Source organism: Lycorma delicatula, chromosome 2 (genome assembly GCF_047948215.1).
Source record: "Lycorma delicatula isolate Av1 chromosome 2, ASM4794821v1, whole genome shotgun sequence".
Taxonomy (NCBI): domain Eukaryota; kingdom Metazoa; phylum Arthropoda; class Insecta; order Hemiptera; family Fulgoridae; genus Lycorma; species Lycorma delicatula.
The window spans coordinates 205,155,196-205,180,897 of record NC_134456.1 but is presented as its reverse complement, the minus strand read 5'-3'; the positions used below and the strand labels follow the sequence as shown (position 1 = coordinate 205,180,897).

Here is a 25,702-nt window from a genome sequence, read left to right as displayed (position 1 = left end):
TGTTATCTGCAAGTATTGATTTCCTTTTCTTAATCTGCTATTGCATTATCAATGGAAATTTCTCTTGAAAAAAAGAAAATGGATTTAAAAATAATTAATCTGAAGGATTAACTTAACAGATTAATTAAAACTTAAAGATTGATGTTAATTAACACATCTTAGTAGTCACCAAAACATACATAATTTGATAAACTAAATGAATCCACAAACACAACTGCACAACTTGTTTCGTATGTAAGCTAAACAATCTTGCAATGTCTTCCTTGCCTGTAATGCATTGTTCAGAAACCAGAACATAAGCTTAAATATCTGTGGGAAATGGAGATATCTTTATATGGTGGGATGTAATAAAATGGCACACTCAAACAAAACATGGTAGAAGAAACTATTACATTTTTAACATTTTGAAGTAATCATAGGATATTTGGACCATCTTCATAGGTTATGCAAAAAAATTACACAGAGTATGATATAAACAAACTTTATGGAAACCGTATGAATATGTTTGTAGCTGTTAACTTATTAAACTTTCCTACTTTCCCGGAGTGATTTTTGATAATGTTTTAAAGCACGTACAGCGATATTTTCTTCATGTTCACAAATATATTTCTGTCGATTAGCACAATCTGATCCATTATATTGATATAGTTTGCTTTTTATATTAAATGATAATTTTAAACATCTACCATTACCATGAACAACATCTTCTGGTTTTGATGGATTTGGATTTTTAGGAAGTACTGGGCGAGCACTATTAAACCAAATCCAAAGAAGTCCTGGGTTTAATCCTCCTGTCCAATAGTCATTTTCTAAAAACAAACACAGTATAAATTAATATATTTTTTTATTAGCTGCATATTTGAATTAAAATTATGATTAACCTGTACGTTCATCCTTGTTTCATAAATGCTACCGTAATGAAACCAAGAATATTTTTATTAAATAATCTCCAATATTATAAAAAAATCATTTTATTTGATTTCAAAATATCTTATCAATTTCTTCAGTATTTTTCATGAAATCTAGGACCATTTTAGAAAAAAATTAAGTTAATATTTGGATTACATTAATATTTTCCTTTTTTGCCCATTATTTTGGACATAAACAGGAGAAATATATCAAGAGTTTTATTGCTGTTTGCTCTTTAGGAAGAGTAAACAACAATAAAATAAACTAAAACAGCTGCTGGAATTAGGATTCCAGCAGCAAAATGTAAACAAACAATGATTGGTTCTCCATCTATTTTTGACTCTAAAATTTGCGACAAATATATATACATAGATACGTTTATGATTAACTGGTTAACTGAAATTCATAAATCATATAAACATGAAGTCATTATCAAATATTTGTTCAATTCCAGTTCGCTCTTTTCTGACAGGGTGAAGATAAGATTTACTTTTTAGACAAGTAAGCAAATTTCTGAGAAACATGAATATATTTCTGATGTGACTTAGGAAAAAAAAATTATTCAATTTAATTATCTGAATACTTATAATATCTATCTATATTCAAAATGTTTTGGATGTAAACAAACATTTCACAAGGACATACTATCAACAACAATACTGTTTGCTATGTGTAAATGTGATCAAATACTCGTAATACTCAACAACAGCTCACAGTCAATTAGTAACAGCCTAGTGTAATCTAATGCATAAAATTGTTTTTAATCTTAATTTTCAAATTCAGTCATGCATGTTTGTAACATTTATTTAATTTTTAATTTATATGTGCCATAGAAATCATTTTTTGTTTGTGAACTTTTATTTGTGTATATTTATAAGTTTATAAGTGTCTTATTATAAATAACAGAAAAAAATTTAAACATATTATCCTAAAAAAAAAATGTTTGTAAAACTTTCATGGACAAAAATCCTGAATCAGTATAGATGATATTGTTACTAAAGTACCAGCATTAAATGTGGCCCTTATTCAGTGTGTTTATACCATTATTAAGCTAAACAAAGGAAGTCATAGTGTTTAAGTCTCTGAAAAATAAACCCAAAAAGAAAATATTACGTGGATGAATTTATGAAGATTGTGATGAAAGAGAAGTTCACAAATTCTTTTTTAGAAATTAAATACCAACACTTTAGAAAATATTGCGAGTTGTAAATCCTGATGACCAATTACCTAACTTGAAGGAAGTAACTTTATTTAAATTATTAAAGAAGCTTAATCTAAATTTTAAAAAAGAGACTATAAAAGTGTATAGTTAGATAGAAAAGATACTTTCATCTGGAGAAGAAATTATTAAGTTACACTATTTAAACTTATAATTAAACTATTTTGTAATGATGAACAGTTTATTATATCAAGACAACAAAAACATTGTCACCACTGGTCATACAAAATCTATGATACAGATTGATAAATCTATTAACTCTAAAAAAGAAGGTATTCTAAAAGTATTGAAAGTCAATATAGGGCTTATCATTCATATTGGACACAAAAAAAATTTGAAGAAATGCCATGTGTGTATTTGAATCCAAGTCAAACAATGATTACAATGTAGAAATGAATGGCAAAAATTTTAAAGCAACATTTACTTCAATTTTAGAAAATTTAAAACAATAATTATGGACATCCATGTGGGATGGGGGTCAAAGATGACCTTCATCTTTGAAACCTCAGTTTTTGACATATTCCAGTCTGCCTCAGCTAGGATGCCATCGTTGCAAATGCCACAAGTGACATTCCCATCAGTGTACTACTATTTAATAAACTCAAAACAAAACATGTCTTAAGTAAACCAAGTCTTAACCAAAGTCTCAAAACCAAGTCTTAAGTAAGACTGAAAGGACCTAACTGAACAAAGGAACTGAACTACCTACTCGCAGAAAGTAAAAGTGAGTTCAACATACAGCATGAAACATAAAAGAAATACACAGAACAATAACAGCACAGTAACATTGAAACAAAAACAATGGACAAAAACATAATTAATAAAACAAAACATCAACAAAAACAGAATACAAGAGAAATCCAAGCAGAGCTCTAGATCCCCTCAGCAATCCTAAGTACACATAAAACTCTCCACTATTGCCCATTTGGCCTGGCTCCTCCAGTTTACACGGAGATCCATCACATTTATTAGGCTACACCCAAATATTCCAAACCAAAATCTGCACGATTCAAGAAATGAGATTCAGAGACGAAAATAAATTTAATTATGAAAATTTTAAAAGGAAGCCAGCTGAAACAGTTAAAAATACAAATGGTTTGAATATTTGGAAACAGCTTTTTTAATTGATAAACAGTATGAAAATAATATTATAAATATTCAGCTCCCAAATAATAGACTTTCTATAATCAATTTCTATATAATTGACTTTCTGTAGACTTTCTATATAATCAATTGTGATGCTCCAATAAACCGAAGACAACTTTAGAAATAATAGAAAAGTAGAATAATACTGGAAAACTTTAGAAAAAGAAATAAACTAACAAAAAACATATCTTATTGAGTTCTTTAATGCACAGATTGGAAAACAAGAAGAAAATATAGAGACTAAAGGAAAATATTCAGCCCATAAGAAAACAAATCCAAATGGTAAAAGATTAATTGCAGTTTGTAAACTTTTGACTTAAAATTAATGTCAATAAGATTAAGAAAATCCCCAAAAAATATAAAACATGGAATTGTCCAAACCAAATCCTTGGAGAATTTCAAGTAGATCATGTTGCAATCTCTAAAGATAATCTAACAGAAAAAGTATAAACATAAAATTTAAAAAATCTGGATTTGATTCACACCTTTATTTACCCCAATTTAAATTAAAATTTCTCCCCAAAATCAAAATTAAAATAACCAAACAATATTAAATGATTTAACGTCCAAAAGCTAACCTTAAAGAAGAAACCGTTGAAAAAAGTTAAAAACAAAATTGCATGGATTAAAGATAAAGATTGGAATAAAAAATAAAAAAGAGACTTCTAAAATCAGGAAAAATAAAAAAAGAAATACGAAAAACAACAATGTAAAATTTTAGAAGAAAATTTTGCTAAAAATAATACAAGACATTTTTACCAAGTTTTTAAATCAAAATTATCACCCAACTTTTACTACTTTAGGAATGAAATAGGGTACCTAATAATAAGGAATAATCAAGAAAATCTAATACAATTAGCTAAATATTTTGAAAACTTGCTGAACTGCCCCTACCCTAAAGAATCCTTTAACTTCCAGAAAAACAGTTGAAACTCCCAAATTTCCCAACCTCAAAATGCAGAGGAAATAATAAAACATGTGGAGAAGACAGTATAATTGCAGAAATGCTGAAATATGCCAGCAAAAAACTGGAAAAATCTTTAAAGAAATCTGGGAAACAGAAAGAATTCCAGAAGACAGAACAACGCTTTAATACATCCCCTCCACAAAAAAGAAAATAAACATCAGCAACTACACAGGAATTTTACTGTTGTCAATCCCATACAAAGTTTTGATCAAAATATTGTTAAGTAATATACAACCGACAGTAGAAAAAAATTCTTAGAATATCAAGGTGGATTTATACCTTGAAAAAGTTGTGCAGAGCAATCTTTAATCTAAAACAAATTTTATTGTACCAAAAAACTAAAAATCCAAAATTTGTTAGTTACAATTTTTATATATATTAAAAAAATGCTGCAGCTATAATCAAGGAACGCAAAGATACCGTTAGACTGACAACACAAAATCTAGTATAATCCGTTAAAAAGTGCATTGAACACAACAGTGGCATTTTTGAGTTATTAAACTACATGAAATACTACTTGTAAGCAGCATTTTATCATTATCATAAAAAAACATTAAGTATTCTTTCTTCCTCCAGTTATTTTCTACTGTACATACGAAAAAGTTTTTTCAATCTGTTAAAAATTAATCTGTTTTGTTAATAAGAGTCGACATGTTTAAAATTTTATTTGTTTTTTGTTGACATTATTTACATCAATCTTCTTATAATTAAATTCTCTAAAATTTATGTTTAAAAAATGTATGATTTATTGCCAATTTAACAACATTATTGTACATCAAACGTAAAAAAATGTGTTTTTTGACCCTATTTTTGGCGTATTACATGGGATATCTTAGAAACTAAGAGAGATACAGTTCTGGGACCTATTTTTTTTTGATTTCCCAGCTCAGAAACAATTGAGTTTGCTCCTTAATTGACCTTCCCAGAATTTCAGAAAGCCTTAATTTACCCGGAGGAACTGAAACTCAGGCGAAAGCTTTCACACTCTGTATAACTCGCTAATGAAGCGTTTTCGGACCTATGTTTATATGAACTTTTTTCTTATTTTTAGCCTCTAGAATGAGTTGTCAAAGTATTGCCCTATCCTCCTGAATCACTCTGTATAGTAAATTCAACTCTTTATTCTGATTTTCAGTATACTAAAATTAAGAACAGTTCATTTTATATATAGCTGAAATGTAGCAAATTTGTTGTGTTGTATGCTGAAAATTCTTTTTGCTATAATGAAAAATCCCAAAATTCGACTTGTCAATTTTTCCCTGGCAGCAGAAAATTATTTTGCAAAATTGTATATCATCATGTAGTAGTGGAAAGGCTTTGATGTACTTATATAACTTTGAATTTAACCTACCAAATATTACTCCATAGTGGTTCAGTTTACTTCATTTTTGACTAAATATTACTGCTATCTTTTGAAATATTTAGAACTACTGTTAAATATATATTATCAAAAATATTTACTGATTTTTACCAAATTCTTTCACGAGCTATATATTTGATTATTAAATGTGTTTTTTCTTGTATATAAATACTGTGAAATCTCTCACAGCGACCACCTCTGTGAAAGACCAGTATTTCTTGGAATAGTAAATGTAAATAAATTATAGTACTGACAATGTTATTACTGATCTCTAAAATGACCACTCCCTAACCCAACTAAGACAATTAAATATTCATTGAAGGTGAACAGTAATTCATTAGTTCTTTTTGATATAAAACATAACCATCACAAATTTAATAGCAACTTAGGAGAAAATTTTAATTCTAGTGCAAAAACTTCTCAATTATTTAAAAAAACAAATTTAATTTTAAAAGATAAGACAAGAAAATGTAGATTTAAATCATGTACAAAAAACACTGCTTATCATTCATTTTATAGTCACATACCACCTAAGACGTTTCCCATAGTATTACTTATGGAGTACACGTCTAACATAAGCAAACAAAAACTTTGTTATGTCTGCCACCAGCTAGTTGCTGGCAAAATAATTATAAAAATGATTCAGATGGCAGCAGACTTAAGTTCTGATTTTCTCAATGAAAATTAGCGGAAAGAAAGATATGACTGATAAAACACAAATCAAAAAATGTTAAAAGAATAATGGTTAATATTCCTTACAAAAATACAAAAAATAAAACTTTTCAACCATGCAAGAAGTGAATGATTTAATTTGAAGGTGCCTGTGCTTGAAAATTACCTATCAACATAAACCTCTACTTCAAATAAAGAAATTTACTGGAACCAGTGGTTAGTTGGGAAAATTCTGCTACCTAAACAATATTTTTTTTTTATTTTTTAAATTTATGTGGTGAAAGTGAATCCATCAGTAAAAACATAGTGGCAGAGTGGTTGCAATAGTTGCCAACTACAATCTCAAGAACATTTACAACACTGATGAAACAGACTTTTTTATCGAGCTCTATCAAGTCATTGATGTTCAAAGGTAGTAATGCATACAGTACTAAAAAGATAAAGTAACAGTAATGTTACTGTTATAAGAGAAAAAGAAAACTCCATTAATAATAAACAATTCACTGCAGCCAAGATGTTTCAAAAAAGTAGAATGGTACACAAATATTGCTTGTATGACAAGCTCGATTTCTCCGATTGCATTGAAAAATAAGACAGAAAAATGGTACAATTTTGGACAGTGCCCATGTCACTCAGAATTGTTTTTAAGTAAAGTTTATTGTTTTTACCTGCTACCACTACAAGTAAATCACAATCATTAGATCTTGGAATAATTCAGTTCTTTAAACTTCATTATTGTCATCAAATAATGGCTACTCTTGTACCAATTATTGACTCGGTTCAAAATGTAGATTACTTGGTTCAAAAAATTTCTTTGATGAATGTAGTGGAATATATAAAGGAAGCATGAATTAGTATGGATGAAATCACAGTAAAAATGTGTTTTAAGAAAGGTGGTATTGTTTTTGGGTTACCTGAGGAAGAAAATATGAATGAAGAAACTGAAAATGAAGTAGTAGAAATAGGTCAGCAAAATGGCTTTGAGACTGATGTTTACTTTAATGAAGAGGTTGAAGATGAAAATGATTGGAAGAAAGAAATTCTGGATAAGCTTGCTGATGCTTATCAAAATATGCAGAAGAGAATATAATGGAAGATGAAGATGCTGTAAATTGTCAACAAATTAAAACAATTAGGTCATAATCTTGGTAATAATAAAATTTTCAAGTTAGAAAAGTGATTAAACAAAAGAAAGTTAAGTAGGAGGCAGACTTCGCTGAATGAGTACTACTTTCATAGTAAGCATTTTTAGAGGTTAGCAAACAAAATTTGTATTGAATACCATTTTTGGTATTTAGTATTTTTCAATGCGCACTTCATTTGTTTAAAATTCAAAATTAATTACCCCTTCGTTTACAGTATTTACTTTAATATTTGACATTTATTTCCATTTTATAAAATTTATTAATGTGTTTTGAGTACCTGTTTCATCTTTTTATTAATGTTTTCTCTTTTTCATTATTGTTACTAAACTAAATTATCCATGTTATTACCGTAATACGTTTATTGTTTGACTAAATTTGTGTAATCTTAATGAAAGAAATTTCTTCTGTACTTCCAAATTACTTTTTTTAAAAAAGAACATTAATTTCCATAAACTTTTAATGAGAATTATTACAGAGTGGAACACCTTTTAGATTATTATGTTCACACTGACAGTCATCTCTAAAGCCACCACCTCTACAAAAGACTAAAATCATCTGGAAATTGAGCTAGTTGTCTTAAGGAAATTTCACTGTAATAACATTTTTTTGTCTTACTTGTGCTTTGAAAGTTAGTACAAAGGGCACTAGGAAAGCTTTGAGATATAACAATGGATCATCACAGGCAGTTAAAAGTTAGCATATGTTGAGACAGGTCCCAACCTGCACTGTATCCACCCTAGTCACTGTCTCAGTGTCACTTGCTTTTTAGCTGTGATAGTGAAAAGAGGTATTGATGTCATCATGAATGAAATCTGAATACAGGGCAATTTTGCATGTGAGTTAAGTTGTTTTGAGGAAATGATTCCTGTGCTAGAGGATTGTCCTCATCATATAACAATATTTAGGTAGTACCAAGTGTTTGAAAGAGAACATTTTGGCCTTAAGTATGCTCCAATGTACTTAAAATGTCCAATGAGACGGTTGACTGTCTTTTTCTGTGACTGAGGGAAACATTGCTATGGTACAAAAAATGCTTTGGCAGACAGGTGTGTCACCTACCATCAAATAGAGGTGTCCTTAAGCATTAATTCACCAGCAGTTCATGTTATTCTGTGTACCTTCAAGTTGGAAAGCTTTGTATCCTTTTGGTGCTGCATAACTTGATGGACGATCAGTTAGCATATCATGTTTCATGGTGCCATGAAATGCTGAAATATTTTGAAATTGGGAAATTCCCTATGTGGACAGTATTGTTACAGGTAATGAAACTGTACAATTATGACATCCCAAACAAGACTCGGATCAAATTGTGAGTGTTAGAAGATGAGGAGACCCTGTGGCTGTTTGAAAATCCAGATCAGTGAAGATGATAATGATGGCCATATATTTTAGTGTGAGAAGAGTTTTAAAGTGAGTTGTACAAGGTATACTGAGAAATGCTGCCTAAAATTTTCAAAGCTCTCAAGAAGCTGTGCCCAAAGAGAAGGATAGATACATGGTCAGATAGATACATTCACCACGATAACACTCCAGTGCATTGCTCCAAAGTTTGCTCTGAGTATTTGACTATCACTAGATTAAAACTGTTAAAACACCCTTCCCTACAGCCCTAAGCTCACTCCATGTGAGTTCGCACTGTTCATCATGGTGAAGAACAAACTGAAAGGGGGGGGCATTTTACAAGCAATCAGGATTTCTTTGAAGGATGGAAAAGTGTATAATGTGTGGTGGAAATAATTTTAAAAAATTATATAACATAAAATCATATTGCACGACTTTCCTAATGCCCTTTGTATTTTAGAATAAGATTAACACTTTTTAATTTTTTTTACAACTTCAATGACAAGCTGAACTGAGAGTAAGGAGTTATGTGCATGAATACACATACCGATGCATCTGACCATTTTGTCATGTGTATAATAATTTTAAAATATCTTCTAAATTAAAATTAAGTTTATAATATAGATTTTTAAAAATTCCTTCTAAAAACGCTTAATATGTAGGGATAACTTACTTTTTATAAACTCTGCAGTTAATGGATTAAGACAAATAAATCATGAGTAATGGAGAATTTACATATTCCACAGAAAATAAAATAAGCAGATCTATTTTATAGACAAATTACTTAGAGGCATGCATTGGTTCTTGCTGAAGTATTTTTTATTTACAAGATTTTGCACTTACCTCTTAATGAAGGAACAGATGACAAATATGTAACTATCTCACTGTATTCTTCTGGTGTTTCAACTTCTAATAAATTTGAACCTAAACTTTTACACATGGATGATGCTGATTTCCAGTTATATTGCCTGTCACTAAAATGATAACAACTTCTTTCTACTCTAGTGAAATTCATTGGACAAGGATCTAAAATTGAAAGAATAAACTTGAAAAATGATAATGAATTAATTTACCATATAACCTTAAAGATTGTACATGAAGTTAAGATATCAGATTTTTAACATGAACCGTGAGTAGTTCTGTAGCTGGTAGAGCATTTTTTTCTCTCTGTGCTGATCTCTAAAATTAACTAACCCTAGATACCTTGCATATTACCCAGTTCTTTTACAATTGTAATTTTCTACATTCTTCGGTAACATAACTTTTCAATATCCACATTCTTTCATCCCTCTTTCTTCTTTGTCTCATAAATAGAGCATACTAATTATATACGTATATTATCCTGCCCTAATAAAGGACACTTGTATATGTATCTGTCTGTGGGTGTGTGTGTGTGTGTGTGTGTGTGTCTAGCTCCCTTAGCTTAGCACTGGAGTGTGCCGATCACTAGCGGAAAATCCCAATTCATTAGTATATGTCTTGTGGTGGTCAGGTGTAGTATACTTGTTATATTATTTTATATTTATTATTTGTACTTGTAATAGATATTTATTTCTCTAATCAATGTATATGCAAAATATACAAGTATATTAATAATATATTTTTTTATTTATGTGATTGTTTTTCGTCAAAATAATGAACTATTACCAAAAAGTAGTCACCGGAATTTCTGATCATTAGTGGAAAATCCCAAATTGTTAGTACATGTCTCGTCGTAGTCAGGTGTATACTTGTTAAATAATAAAAAAGACCGGTCAAGTATTGTCAAAGTCCTGCATGGTTTTGATTGATAATAAATCGATTAACAAAGTGGGTTACTTGGTCAATTCCTTTTTTTCTATAGAGATCCTATTTTAATACAAGATATATTGTTTCTATCTTACAGTGAATTCTACAGGATGAATTAGTAAGATACAAAACTATTACCAAATACCATATAAAAATAAATTGTGATACATTTTGTTTATCACATCTCTTTTGTTGATATCTAATATAGTTTACAAAAAACATTAGCTCAACATAAATATGTTTAGGCATAGAGTTGAATGTAGAAAATAATCTGTTACTGAAATATAAAAGAAACTTCATGTATTAGGAAAATGATCAAACGAAAATTTAAGCTTGACAGAATGTGTTTTATTTCATTTTTTACATAGAGTTGAAGATAGAATTGCCCATTGAGTTCCACATAGATAAAGTCATACTTGCTCCTAAATAATCTTTTTTGTAAAAAAAGAATGATCACTAATCTATATATGTAAAAAAGGAATTGATTTCTTTTAAATGCAAGATTAAGAACCCCATAGGTATACAAAAATATCTAATCAGGCAAAAAGTTTCTATTTATTGCAAAGATGATTTTTATGTTTTTCTTTTATACTCTCAATTATCCGGTTATCCAGACATTATCTTATTCTAAAATTCAGTTACATCTACGAGATTGTATGACCACTTTTAAAAATTCAAACGGTTATTTTTTACCATGTTGAGTGCTAACATTTGCATAAAAAAGATGTACACTGAATTGTTCAGTTATCTGGTTATTTGGTTATCTGTTATTTTTCTGAGATTTACTTATATCTCCAGAATGGTACGATCAATTTTAAAAATTCAAACAGCGTATTTGATAGCAGTACAAGGGCTAACGTTAAAGTTACGAAATTGAAATAAGATATCAAAATGAATAAATTAAAGTACTGGAAATTTTGCACGATTACGATAAATAAATCAGTTTTTAAAAAAACTGCATCGTCTTTTACCTCCCAGAGCAGAGCGAAGCGATGCCTGGCTGTGAAGCCGGGTATATACTAATTAAATTAGTCAACATAAAATTTAGAACTGAAAAGGGAGTAGATGTTCTTTATAGTATTTTATATGCTGAATCTGAATATGTATTCCGAAACAACCCATCACGTAACATTTTTAAGTTACAACCACTTAAATTTATTTGTTCCATCATTCGTGAAATAAACAATTCAAAAAAGTTAGTTTAAATGCTTGCTTCTTCATATCTGATTTATATAGTGTTGCATGCAGTAGACCTATATTTGATACATAACAGTCGAATGATGTAATTTCATGTTAAGCTAGACATGTCAGCGAGTCAAGTAATGAGTAATTCAATGTGATGAAATTTTCTTCAGTATGAATTCAGCTCTTGGCATGACTTGCTGTGTTCTTTATTTCTGGTAGTGGTTTTATCATACACGTATTATAAAGATTGTTTCACAAATGATGCCATAAATTTAGGGAAAGACTTTTATGACAGAACAACTTATGGTATTATTTTATTGAACATCAAGATAGATTTGTTAAGTTGTGTGTGTGAGTGTTTCATGCTGTGTTTTATTGCACTCCATGTTAAACAATTTTATGAAGTGTTTTAACTAATTAAGTATTTATAAATTAAAACTTAATTAATTTTTATAATTAAGTTGTATTTCATTAATAGTACTTTCATGAATTACAACATTTTGAATTTTACAATGAATAAAAATGGGCTTTTAAAAATTCTCCAAATATTTTTCTTACGTTTGCAGAGAATTCACCACGAAAAGTTAACAAAAACCTGTATCGAATTTGCTGAAAACTGCATATAAACATTTTTTTTACTGTTCCTTGGGAGAACAAGATAAATTCTGGGCTCCACATGTAGAATGTATCAAGTGCTACATTAAACTAACCCAGTGATTAAAAGGAAAAAAAGAGTATCTGCCTTTTGGTGTACCTATGATTTGGGAAGAGCCATTATGATGACTGCTATTTTTGCTTAAATGTTACTGGTTTCAATTCAAACAATAAAAGCAGTTTTGAATACCCAAATGTTCGTTCAGCTATGAAACCAGTACTTCATGGTGTTGATTTACAGATTTTGATTGCTCCAAATTCTTAGAAAGAAATTTCTGATTCCCCAGAAGACTCAACAAATGAATCCTCAACTTCAATAGATATTAATTACATTCCAGAAGAATCAAATATTGAACCTCACCGCATAACACAAGCAGAACTGAACGACCTAATTCGTAACTGTACTTGTCGAAACAACATGCCAAACCCCTAGGTTCAGTTCTTAAAGAATGAAATTTATTGAACAAGGATACTAAAATTTCATTATATAGAAATTGAAATGAAAATTTATTGAAATATTTTAGAACAGATAGTTTAATTTGTTCCTGCCATGATGTTAGGGGGCTAATGTCTGAACTAGACATTGAATATGTTATTCATGATTGGTGTTATTTATAAACTCATTAAAAAGAAGCTTAAAGGCAGTGTTGTTGCATAACTCAAATAAGTTTTTTTCTATATTGGTAGCACATATTGTAGGAATGAAAGAAATATATAAAAGTATGTCAAAAATTTTAAAAGCTATTAAGTTTGATGAACACTCATGGCAAATCATTGCTGACCTAAAAGTGATAAGGTCTCCAAAGCTTCTCGGTTTCCAGAGTGGCTTTACAAAATATATGTGTTTGTGGGATAGTCAGGCTACAGATAAAAGACTGGCCAAAAAGAAATCAGTTTACCCCAGGAAAGGAAAATGTCAATATTCTCCTTATCGAAGCAGATCTTATCATTTTACCACATCTACACATAAAACTAGGCTTGATGAAGACAAGCCATGAAGGCTTGTAAAACCATTAGATAAAGATGGCTTTAAATATTTAGCTGAGGTTTTTTCACAATTAAGTGAAGCAAAATTAAAAGAGGAAATATTCATTGGGCCACAAATAAGAAAATAAATTCGTGAACTACAAAAATTTCAGCTGCTGTAAAATGTCATTGAAAATTCATTTTTTACATTCTCATTTGGACTTTTTCCCTTTAAACTTGGGTGACATCAGCGACAAACAAGGAAGAAGGTTCCACCAAGATATATTGCAGATGGAATAGCATTATCAAGGCAGATGAGATGATTCTATGATGAGTAACTACTGCTAGATGATAAAAAGAGAAAGACTTCACTGAACAAAAAAGGAAAATAAGATAAACATAAATGTCTGCAAAATATAGGCAGAAATTTTAATTATTATTTTTGTATTCTTTTATTTAAGAGGTATAATACATTCCAATTTACCTACTTTTATCTCGGTTCCAGATTATTTTTTTCTGACCTGTATTTTAATTAGTACTATATATATTTAAATTCTGATAAATAAACCACCTAATACAGGTGGTACTATTTATATAATTTAAATATAATTCATGTGATAGAGCTTGCTGGTAAACAAGCTTTTAAATCAAAGTGTGCATAGATAAATTTTTAAAAGAAGTCATTTTATTTTTGATGTAATGGAACTATGGAACATTTTGTGAAAATAAATTAACTAATATTAAAACAAATAACTAAAATAAATACTGAAATAACTCTAATAAATAACTCCAAAAAAATTTGCTCTTTTCATCATGCATAGATTATTCAATTTTTACTTAATAAAATGCATAACATTTATCAAACAATTGAAATAGAAAGATATTTAAGTAACTGTATTTAAATTCATATTTTTTAACACAGTGTTGTACACAGACATATACATACCTTGCCTTTGAGTATTACCAGTTGCTTCAATGACATGTTGAAGTAATTCTTCGGTACGTCTTAACCGTTTTTCCATTGTATTGACTCTATAAGCCAGCTTTTCAATAGCACCCAAAAGATACATATCAGTTTCAGATACCTAATTATAAAAAATTGAGAATTTTAAGTGTTAATAAATGGAAAGTTGTTAATTTATAAAACTTTCTTTTTTTTGGTTTATATAAATTAATTCCTTTGACTAGTAGTGTAATTAATGTGATACAACTGGTTTTTGTAGGAATAGAACTGACTACCTGAAGATAATTCTGCCATTAGCTAGACTTCTTGTGCAACCCCCAAGTGGAAAATGGATAGCCCAGATAAACCTGTTAGATCGTGGATACCGGTGTTCTTTGGTGGTTGGGTTTCAATTAACCACACATCTCAGGAATGGTCGAACTGAGACGGTACAAGACTATACTTCATTTACTCTCATACATATCATCCTCATTCATCCCTGAAGTATTATCTGAAAGGTAATTACTGGAGGTTGAACAGGAAAAAGAAAGAAAGATAAACCTGTTGGTGAAGTCACCACCACATCACACTAATGAACTGTCTATCTCATAGACTGCTGGTGCCACAAACAAAGCCATTGTGGTGGCTGTTACAAGCCCTATAATATCCATACAGTGAGGAAAGGATTAAAGGTAAAGAATGGAGGAGAGTATAGGAAGAAGATGATTGGCCATTAAACTTCCTCATGAGAATTGAGGTAATGTTTCTGTCATCACAAGATTTGTTCATATGTCATTACTACCAGATAATTTAATAAAACACAACTTATGTTATTAGAAGATTGAGGTGAAATATGAGATGTGATTAAATAACAATAATTTTTATTCTGTTCGTTAGTTTTTCGACTGGAGTTGTTTTTTCCCATGTGATGTCAGTGCTGTCTTAGGATGTTTTTATTACAAGTGGGCGATTTATTTAGTTTGAAAATTACAATACAGACAATTTGCATTAAAAATGTAATAAAGTGCAGTGAATTGGTAAAGATGTTAGAGAATGATTTTGGCAAGAATTTTATGTTAACACTAAGGGTTTATAAATAGTAAAAACTATTTTAAAAAAGCCACTAAAACATTGAAAATGACAAAAGGAATAGCTAGCTGTCTTAACACATCAACAACTGATGAAAGTATTGACACAATAAAGGATATTCTGAAAATCTCGTATGGTTTGTGTGAAAGAATTTTGACTGACATCAAAAGTTCATGGCTAGATAAGTGACAGCAAAATTTGTTCCAAAATGAATTTTCAACAAAAGCAACATCACAAAACTACAAGTTAGCTGACATTGCTGATCACTCAGAATTATTAAAAAAACTTCATAATAGATGACAGAACATGCGTATACGGTTGTGATATTCAAATGAAGGTAGAGTCATCTCAATGGAAGCTTCCTGAACAAAGACTGAAAAAGCATGCCAAGTTTGACTGAATCTTAAGGCTCTACTTACTATTTTTTTTTTCCATTACAATGGTGTCATCCATGTATTTACTTTCAAAATGTGGTATGCTTTATGCTTACTGTAATTTTTGAATAAAATTTATCTTTGTGAGATGGTAATGCTATGAATGAAGAAGCATACCAAATGGTGAAATATTTAGATAAGAGTAGAACAAATGTCTGCAACAAAAGTCACTATGTTGTCACACAATAACTCATTGCTTGTTAAACTCTTATTTTTTCAGTCACCAACCATGCAGTCTAGACTTGGTTCCAAGCAACTTCCACTCTTTTAAAAATTTGAAGGAATTGATGGTAAAAAAGGTAGTAATTTGAGAAAAAGAACATATCAAAGAATGGTTAAATGGGCTGGCAGCAAGGGAATACATTAAGAATATTTAATGGCTATGGATCATTATGACAAATGCATCAATGTTGATGTCAATTATGTTGAAAACTTAGCTGTGGTTTGTAGTTTTAATGACAATATGTGGAATTGTAATACTTCCATATCAAAAATTGTTAAAATCAAAGTCAAATTCATGATAATAACTAACGTATATTGAAGCTGTCTAAAATGAAAAAAATGGTAATTAACTTCATTTCCAACTTCAGCTTATATAATGTTAAAATTATCATAAATCTTGTGTTAGGCCAAAATTAGTCTTCAGTCTGTTACACATCTGTTAAGAGGCAGCAGTACACTTATGTTATTTGTATCCGTTTTTTTTTTGTTTTATAGAAGAGAGTTGTGTGTATCACTAAAACATACTTCTAAATATCTTTTGAAAATAAAAATTATCAGTAATTAGATATTTACCTCTCCACCAGTTGATGAAGTTAAAGGTTTATTATTATTATTACTAATTATCCTTTCTGGTATATCTACTGGACGAAAGCCACTGTATGATTGTGATTGTAAACCACCATTACTATTGACAGATGAAGATGTAAATGGCGGCGTCTGTAAAATGATAGGCGACTTCATAACTTTGTTATTTCTTTCAAACACAATATCTTCAAATAAAGAGGATAACCAAGATGATTCCACTTCTGGCAGATCAGCTATCATTCTATCATCATCATTGTGATCATTATCGACACTATCATTGTTTGCTCCTAACACATTACAAATAAGTAGATTAGTTTTTACAAATCATAGTTAAAGAATAATTATCAACAATTTTAATCATTAGAAATAAAATCTAAGGAAGAAAAAATGTAGATAAGTCATGTAAAAGCTCTGAGTAAACCGAATAAGTATTCTTCAATTCTTCTGAAAGTTGACCAGCCTTAATTAATAATACTGATTAATCAGGACTTAATTAGATGTATATTAAAAATTGGTGCAAATTTCTACATGGCTAAAATTCTACATGGCATGCATCAATCAGTTGTCTGTAAGTTTCTGTCACATTTACTGGCTTCAATCTTGAACTGTCTGCCTATGTTTTCCAAAAAAAATTGTGAGAATGAAGAAATCCCAGACCTTCATATTCGAGTACTATAGAAAGAAGTATAGATTATTACCTGCATTATTTTAGATTATTATTATATTTATTATTATTATTATTATTATTTTAGATTATTACCTTAAGGACAGGTGTAAAACCAATGCTTTATGTTTCTCAGATAGATGTAACATTGTTAATCTTGTAGATAAAATTCCCATTAATGATAATGATAGTGTTGGGATTATTCAATAAAATTTCTAGGTATTTTAAAAATTTTTTAAGGAGTGATCAAACTGATGTAATGTGCAACTTAATCAAACTATACTGTTTTTCTTAAAAGCTTTTTAATGTTAAGTTTGTGATCATTACTAAACATATATCTAGGTACCGTTCAGAGTAAAAGATTTATTTATAAATCTTACAAATATTGATAAGGAACCAAGCACATCTTGAGTATCCCATGTTCTACGTATTGTACCAATATGACCTACATTTTTTATGGGTTCTCTTCTCTAACAGAAATACAAAATTCCAACCATTGTTTATGGTTGGTTAGAGATAATCTAACCACGCTCTTAACAGGTATTATGACAAAAATTGCAGAGCTGCTTCTCTAGTATGGACTGCAAACTAAACTGAATGCTTTGCTGAGAACACAGAAGTAGAAAATGGAATGTTTCAGTTTTTTAAAGATCAGGAAATAGCTGGCAACTGACAAATCATTCTAAAACAATGCTGATGATTTATCAATATAAGGCAAGTTTTTTGAGAAAATTTAAAACTCTGCTTGCATTTTTTCCCTAGATAATTTTTAAAATGTGGATGAAAGAGAAATTAATGTATAATTTTGTAAATCAAGCATAGAACCTTTTTTAAGGAGAATAACAACGGAAACCTTCAGACTACTAGAAAACATTTCATCAGCAAGAATTTGTTAATTTTACAACTTTTTAAAACAGAGATATGCATTTCAATACCAATCAAATATTTAGTCCTCATATTTAAAACAAAAGTCTTTAACTTATCATGTGTCAACTAAAAACAAAAAAAAAACACTAAATCATTAACAGAATTATTCAAGGGAAATTACTTGATTTGTTGTATTCCTCTATTTAATGAATAGGAGATGTGATAATGGAAATAAGGTTTGTTTTATATTTTGATGGAATTATTAGTTGTATAGAAAATTTCAGTTTACTATTATAATATTGCATGTAGATTTATATTCAATATTAGAATTAAAGTTAAATTATCATTATATATTCGGTTTGCCTTACAAATGACTTTTGAATAAATAAATTTCTCTAACCTCTGACATAAATTGTAGTCAACTAAAATAAAATTAAAGATAAGTACACCTACCTGGTAATGTTGTTTGGCTTGTTGAAATTATATTTTTACCAAATGTACAAAAAAGCAAAAATGACAGTATTTTATGCATAATTTTTTTCAGCTACAAGTGCACCTTTAACCTAAAAATAAAAATATTATTTCTGTAGTCAGCACTGCACAAAAAAATACTTTTAAATCTAATGTAAAATTATGATAATGGTTTTTAGTGTGTGTAATTTTATTTCATGAACAAATATTTTTCTCTGTGAGAACATGTGTAATAAAAATTTTCTAAATAAACATTTTTGCTTATCAACATTTTTACGTAAAAATTCTTATCAAATATTATATGAGTGTAATATCCATCTGTTGAAGTTATTTCCTGTTTCAAAAGTCCGTTTCATAGGAATGAAGCAAATACAGCGCATCATATGAATAACGGCATAGGCAGGTCCCGCAAGGTCTCAGTAGGTTAGAGGCAAAGGCAACCTCTGAGGGTGTGCAATGCATTAGCTGGTCCACCCTACTAGGTATGGGAAAAAAAAAGAAAAGATGAATATGCAGCTTGACTACATGAAGCTGCCACTTGCTGTAATATACATTATACTACCTTTTTCTGTAGCATTGTACTCCTACAACAGTATGTTTTACAGGTGCAATTATTTTTGTTAATAAACGAAAATAAATTTAAAAAAGTAGACAAATGAAATTAATTTTTTTCCCATTTTGTTATTCTACCACTTGAGAATAAGAAATGTCACTTTTATTGTATAGTTATTTTATTTATTTATACTTATTTAATTTGAATATCAGTTTTCAAAAGCATTTATTTTAAAAGTTGTTATAGAAGCAATTTGTACGACTCATGCCTATGAACAATGACAATGCTTAAATCCATTGACTAATATATTTATTGATAATTAATTATTTAGTCATATCCTATTACTTATATTTAATCTATCCATTTGCATCATTAATAAATGAATTTAGTTTTACTTTTTCCGTGACCTGTAACAGTACACGGTCTGTATTACATAAAGTCGCATAACAGATACAATACTCACAACATATTCTTTGTAATTTTGTAAATTATTTTTTTAATTTAGGAGTAGTGTATTAAAAAATTCCAGGCTATGATAATTATTATTAGTGATAGTTTTTTTTTAGTTTGTCTTATGACAAAATTTAAATTGGTTGTTAAGAATAAAAAAGTTCATGGTTAAGCAAGTGAAATTGTCTATAATGTTTATGGTTTAAAGGAGAAAGAAGGTCTGTCTAAAGGTAGGAAAATTACGACAAGCATTTATTAAGCACCCAAAATTGTGAAAAAAAGAACAGCTGCTGCTTGTGGGATCACAAGTACTTTTTCAATAAGCATTACAGTAATTAATGTTTGATTAACAAACAAAAGAAGTAAAAACAAGTTCTAACTTTGTAAATGGACTGGACGGTTTTTATAAAGACGCTGTAAAAACACAGTTAAAGGGTTTTACGCAAAGAAGAAAAAATTTGCTACAGACATGTTCCGATAATAGCAGCAAATGATTTAAAGTGCTAATTAATAAAGAAGATTGTTTAATAATAATTCACTTCGTAGGAGAAAAGGGATTCGTTCCAAACAAGATGTTAACTTGGAAAACCAGCTCTAATAGCGGTAATTATCATAAACATGAACAATTTTATGAAATGAGCATCTGAAAAATTAATTCCCAAATCTTATCCCCAGTCAGTGGTAGTTCTCGACAATGTCCCACATCATAACTTGCTGGTTGATACAGCACAGACTTATAACTCCAAGTAAAATGACAAGTCTCTGGAAAAGAACCATACTCCATTTAGTTTCTCAAACTACAACCACAGTTGTACGAATTAATTTCGCCATAAAAAAGACATATGAGTATAAAGACGTTATCAGTTTAATGATCTTGTGGAAAAACCATAGACATTTAGTTGACATCATAACACAGCATTTTTTAATCACATGTTTTGATATAAACCAAGCATAAAATCCATACAATGAATAGAGATGACTGGTGACGCTTACTGTGAAAGTGGAAAGAAAGCAGCAGATTATTTAAAATTTGAACCGGTAATAGATGGAATGATGAAAAAATTTATTGTGTGCGACTGTGATAGTGATTATTCCAGCGAAGATAGTGAAACTGAGGAAGAATTAGATTTACTACACAAATTTAATTCTTTTTTTTAAGAAATTTTAAAATGCTAAAATTAAATTTAATCTAATTTAAAAAAACCGTAGTATAAAATAATCAATATTTTATTTTTAGTTTATTGTTTCTGATAATTAAAACAAAGTGTTTAAAATCATTAATTAAGGGAGATTTAAAGTGAGGCATGAATTATATTACTAGGATGTTGGTACTATTATTATATTACTAGGCAGGTTGTTACTGTTTCGTTTGTTTTACAAAGTTAATAGTTTTATATAGAGTAGCAAGGTGCTTTCGGCGTGTTTCGCCATAAGTTTGTATATTCCTCCAGCGCACTGTATTACCTCACTTCATAATCTGCAGTAAATAAAGGGGTTTGTGCAACTGGAAACAGAGTCAAACTGTACAATGAAATCTTTGTAAAAAAACTTACTTATAAACATTTTCAGTCGCTTGGTGTGACTAGTGCTGCTGTTTTTCATTGGCATCAGCTGATGTTACTGATTGCGATTTTTTTGCGAAGTTAATGTAATTATGTGGTTAATGATAGACAGATAAATTAGCTGATTAGTCATCGAAGATGGTCGCAAAAAAAAACATCTGAAAACGTTTTAAGTAAGTTTTTAAAATGTTTTACTTTACGTATTAGTTCGATCTGTTGTACCAAGAAATAACATAACGAGTAAGGCACCCTTTACTAGCTATACGGACAACATAATCGGGTTACTTTGAAAATCATACATTTAAAATCAATCACTTTTAACCATATTTTTTTGTAGATTTTGTGTTACTTAACGTTATAAGTATAAGTTTAAATTTGTAAAATTTTCAACTACTATTGTTATTAACTACAAAAAACGCTTGGACATTTCATTTCTTTTCTTTTCTTTCATTAAAGTAACTCTCAAGATCTTGTAGTACTTAACACATTGATTATATTTTATCTTAGAATTGCAATTCATGATTCTACACTTTTCTGTATGAAAGTGCTTTTTTTTGTTTTATTATTCTATTACCCCGAAAACCGTTTTATATATCAATATTGATATGCATATAATTTTCGACATTTTTTCCCCGAAATACTATTTTGAAATTTTAATGAAGAGAATCAAAAACAGATTACTTAATTCTTATTGTGAGTTTTTTTTTTGTTTTTTAAAAGATACTGTAAAAGAGTCTCAAAAAATTTCTTTAAAATAATGAAAAGCATTTGTAAAAATAATAAATATATTTCCACTTATCAACAATTTTTTCAATGTATTATCCAAGCACTTTCAGAGTCATTTCTCCATTATCAGGGATTATTTAAAACTATGAATTTGAATCCGTGCATACAGTGTTATATGTATGATTGTAATTAAAATAAAGAACAGTTAAATTAAAACAGTCGTAAACATCCTACTGATATGATGTTTTATTTTACTTAACGTATAAGTTTTTTTAATTATTGACGACCGACTGTTATGAAAATAACAATTTTAATTTTAATTATAATCATACACATAATTCTATATGCACGGATACAAATTCATAGTTTTAAATAATCCCTGATGATGGAGAAATGACTCTGAAAGAGCTTGGATAATACAATGAAAAAATTGTTGGTAAGTGGAAATATATTATTTATACTAATTATATCGATACCAATGGTGCCAAATGTTAAGAAAATTAAATCTAAAGAAAAGAGTTTAATTTGAAGCTTTTATCTGAGGAAGTAGCACTCAATGAAACATGTTTTGATATTACGATATCAAACGTGTTTTTAACTACGATTGATGTTACCGTACACCTGCACACAAATACATAAAATTACGTTTCATACTGCGTTCCTTCACAAAAATGTAAAATTCTGCACTAAATAATACATACGTATTGCAAAACACTGTGTACCAGTACCGTTATTTAAGAACGGTTATTAGTCGATTCGTTGCTTAATAATTAAAAAAAGAAAGCTGATAAATGAGGGAAATCCCAAAGCAGCGGCAGACTCGACAGCACGCCTACAAGCACACCCAGTGAATTATTTTCGGATTTAATATCTAGAACAAAAGCAGTCTAAATGAAAATATCGCATGTATAGTTCTACCTATAAATTTAAATTGTACTCATCAATAATGTATTTTTACCTCTACAGTCTCAAACTGCTAATAAAAGAGGCATTGAAAAGATTTTGCGGATGATTTGCTATAGCCTATAAGAAATAATTAAGTTTCGTAAAGTCCAAATTAAATGTATTCTCCGAAAAAAGAATTAAGAAAATATACGTCAATAATATTAAAAATGAGCTTCTTTAACCATAAAATTATTACGAAAACAATTCTTTCTTTCTTTGGCATATTCAAAGAAATTTTTCTTCTCTCCCAATTGGAAAATGGAGCCCTCGTCAGAGATGAGTGATTTAGAAATGATTATACGCATGAACTGGATCCACTAGTTAGAATATTTTATGCTCGGAATTCCTTTTATCTTGTATGTACTTATTCATTTTTACCTATTTGATTTGATAATTTGTAATCTATTGAAGTTTTTTATTTTAATAGCATTTGTTCAAGATTGCCCTACATTACATATTTTTATACAAGGACATTTATGCTAGAAGAAATTATCTGAATACATTATTTTGCGTTGGGAAGGGTAATAATATTCACAAAAAAACGTTTTACTATATCATCATAGGATTATTAGTGGTGAGGTCATAAGTAAAACGCCCCAGACTCTTTATAGATATGTTTCCATATATTATTGTGTACCTATTTAGGCCCTCTGTCTAATATCTTACCGGTACATGGCAAATAATTAATCGTTTTATTTCGACAGAAAAGTAAAATTAAAGGGGCGGTCTTGTACGAATCATTTTCTCTTTATAAAAAAAAAAAGTTTTAATCGACTTATTTCCTCCGTTAACCGTCTACCATTCTCAACTCTCGGTTAGGAGATACATTTTTAAACTAAATTGATTTCTTTTTTTTTACACTGGTCAACATAACTCGTAAAACTAATATAATCTTAGCTAAGATATCGTTATTTCATAACGTACGTAGTTAAGAATTAAATAATAACAGTAATTCAGAATTTGTACCGGATTTGATTTCTAAACATTTGAAAATCTATCTTAATTGGTGAAAGTTCTGTCGCGATACGTTCTGCCTTAAAGTATCCACATACTGAATTTTTTTGAAGAAGTATATATTAATAGATCCGTTAATGTAAACAGGTTTTGGAGGTAGTGGAAAAAATATTTTAATAAGTAAACTGAATTTTGATTCCAGACATGTGGTCTTTTTTGCGCAAATTTATTATTTACTATTAAAATGTACTACAGTAATAAATTAACTAATATGTAGCCTACTTACATTTAATCGTGAATCGAATGATAGGTTCGAGTTACTGTTTTAATCTTTAAACATTAGGTCCTTTTGGATGTTCACTTATAAGTGAATAAATTAATACAACTCTAGCTGAGAAACGATTACAATTGTAGTACATTGAATACGCGGACTGTTGCTATGATACTTTCATTACTGTGATGTTTTCTTCAATCATATGCGCCTGCGCGCATCTTATTACGTATGCGAAGCGAGAAAGTTGTTAGTTGACCTGAAGTGTTATGAGTCAGCATGGGTGAACTGGATTCGTCTCCAGTTCAACAGGTACTTCCCCGCATACATTAACATTTGGCTCCATTACTATTACGATTATAACATCCTTCTCCCACCAAAGTACCAGCCGTTGTTACATTTGATTAACTATAATATCTCTCTAGTGCTAATTTGCGAGCGACTACATAAGATTTTTTTTTTAACTTGCTGGACCACCGGATACTACAGTTTCAATTTGTGTAAAGTCAAATATAACTATTTTAAATGAATCTCGAAGTAATTTAAACAACTTTATATCTAAACACAACTTTATAGGAAAACACATCACCAAAAAGGCTATTTTTATCCTTATTATTAATAAGGAAATTATTATGGCCATTAAAATTTTTATTTGAATTGCATAAGTTTACTGATAAAATTCCAAAAGATCCAATAAAAAAAGGATACATGCATTACTAAGGATGGAAAAGTGGTAGTAAAAGAGTTTTTTTGCATTATCTCAAAAATAATTAATTTTGGAAAAAATGTTATAAAATTTCCTGCAATTTGCCCCTAGAATGAAAAAAATAAAAACAACATTTTCAAGTTTTTGCATTTTTACTTTACTGGCTACAGCTCTTTTGCTGCTATAAACGGAAAGTATAGCAATCAGTCAAGTTTGGGTAACATGGATTTTTATCTGACCATCCTCTTGTGAAAGAGTGTTTCTTATGCTAGTCTTTTGTGATTAACTGGAGCAATTATTTTCCTACAATCCATTTTTTTTATTTATTAGACCTTCAGAATTGATTAAGTTAGGGGTAAAATATGCAAGAAATTAGTTGAAGTGAAATAGAGTAATTACATGGTTTTTGTTTAACAGTGTTTGGCTGGTACTGTCAAATGCTAGTATTCATTTATTAAGGTATTCAATTTGTGATCAATTGATGGTTGTGTTTGTGCTGGTGTGGTGTAGTAATAGTACCCTTTCAATAAAATAAAGTTAAATCCACAGTAAGAAGGAAATGTCCTGATTCTTTCTCAAAAGGCATAATTCTTCTGCATTATAACACCCGGCCCATATCGTTCAAAAGACATGGGAAGCTATTCAGAAGTTGTGTCAGGAGGTCTCGCATCCCATATCTCCTTACAGTCCTGATCTCATACCATCAGATTTTTTGTTTGTTTGGTCCTTTCAAAGAGGTTTAATGTGGCCAACAGTTACAGTTTTTAAAGAAGATTTTGATGCATTTTCCTGCTGTTTCAATACTTTGAGAAATAATAGATTTTACAATTTGAAAATTAGTTAATACCAATTTGTTAATCTATTAATTTGTATTAATTAACAGTGTTCTTTACTAAAGATTTTATATT

General features: G+C 29.4%; 1 protein-coding gene across 2 annotated transcripts; it reads right to left on the bottom strand.

The window, feature by feature from the left end:
* Positions 1-465: 465 nt before the first annotated feature.
* LOC142319598 (uncharacterized) lies at positions 466-24,297 on the bottom strand. Of its 2 annotated transcripts, none has more exons than XM_075357063.1 (6): positions 24,104-24,297; positions 18,610-18,719; positions 16,614-16,912; positions 14,299-14,437; positions 9,603-9,785; positions 466-809 (listed from the first exon to the last, which is right to left on the bottom strand). In XM_075357063.1, exons 2-6 carry the CDS (start codon positions 18,686-18,688, stop codon positions 523-525), a joined length of 987 nt encoding a protein of 328 aa, XP_075213178.1. In that variant the 5' UTR covers positions 18,689-18,719; positions 24,104-24,297; the 3' UTR covers positions 466-522. The 2 variants fall into 2 exon arrangements, with proteins under 2 accessions (XP_075213178.1, XP_075213179.1); XM_075357064.1 differs by lacking the exon at positions 24,104-24,297 and adding an exon at positions 21,184-21,202.
* Between the last annotated feature and the right edge of the window lie 1,405 nt (positions 24,298-25,702).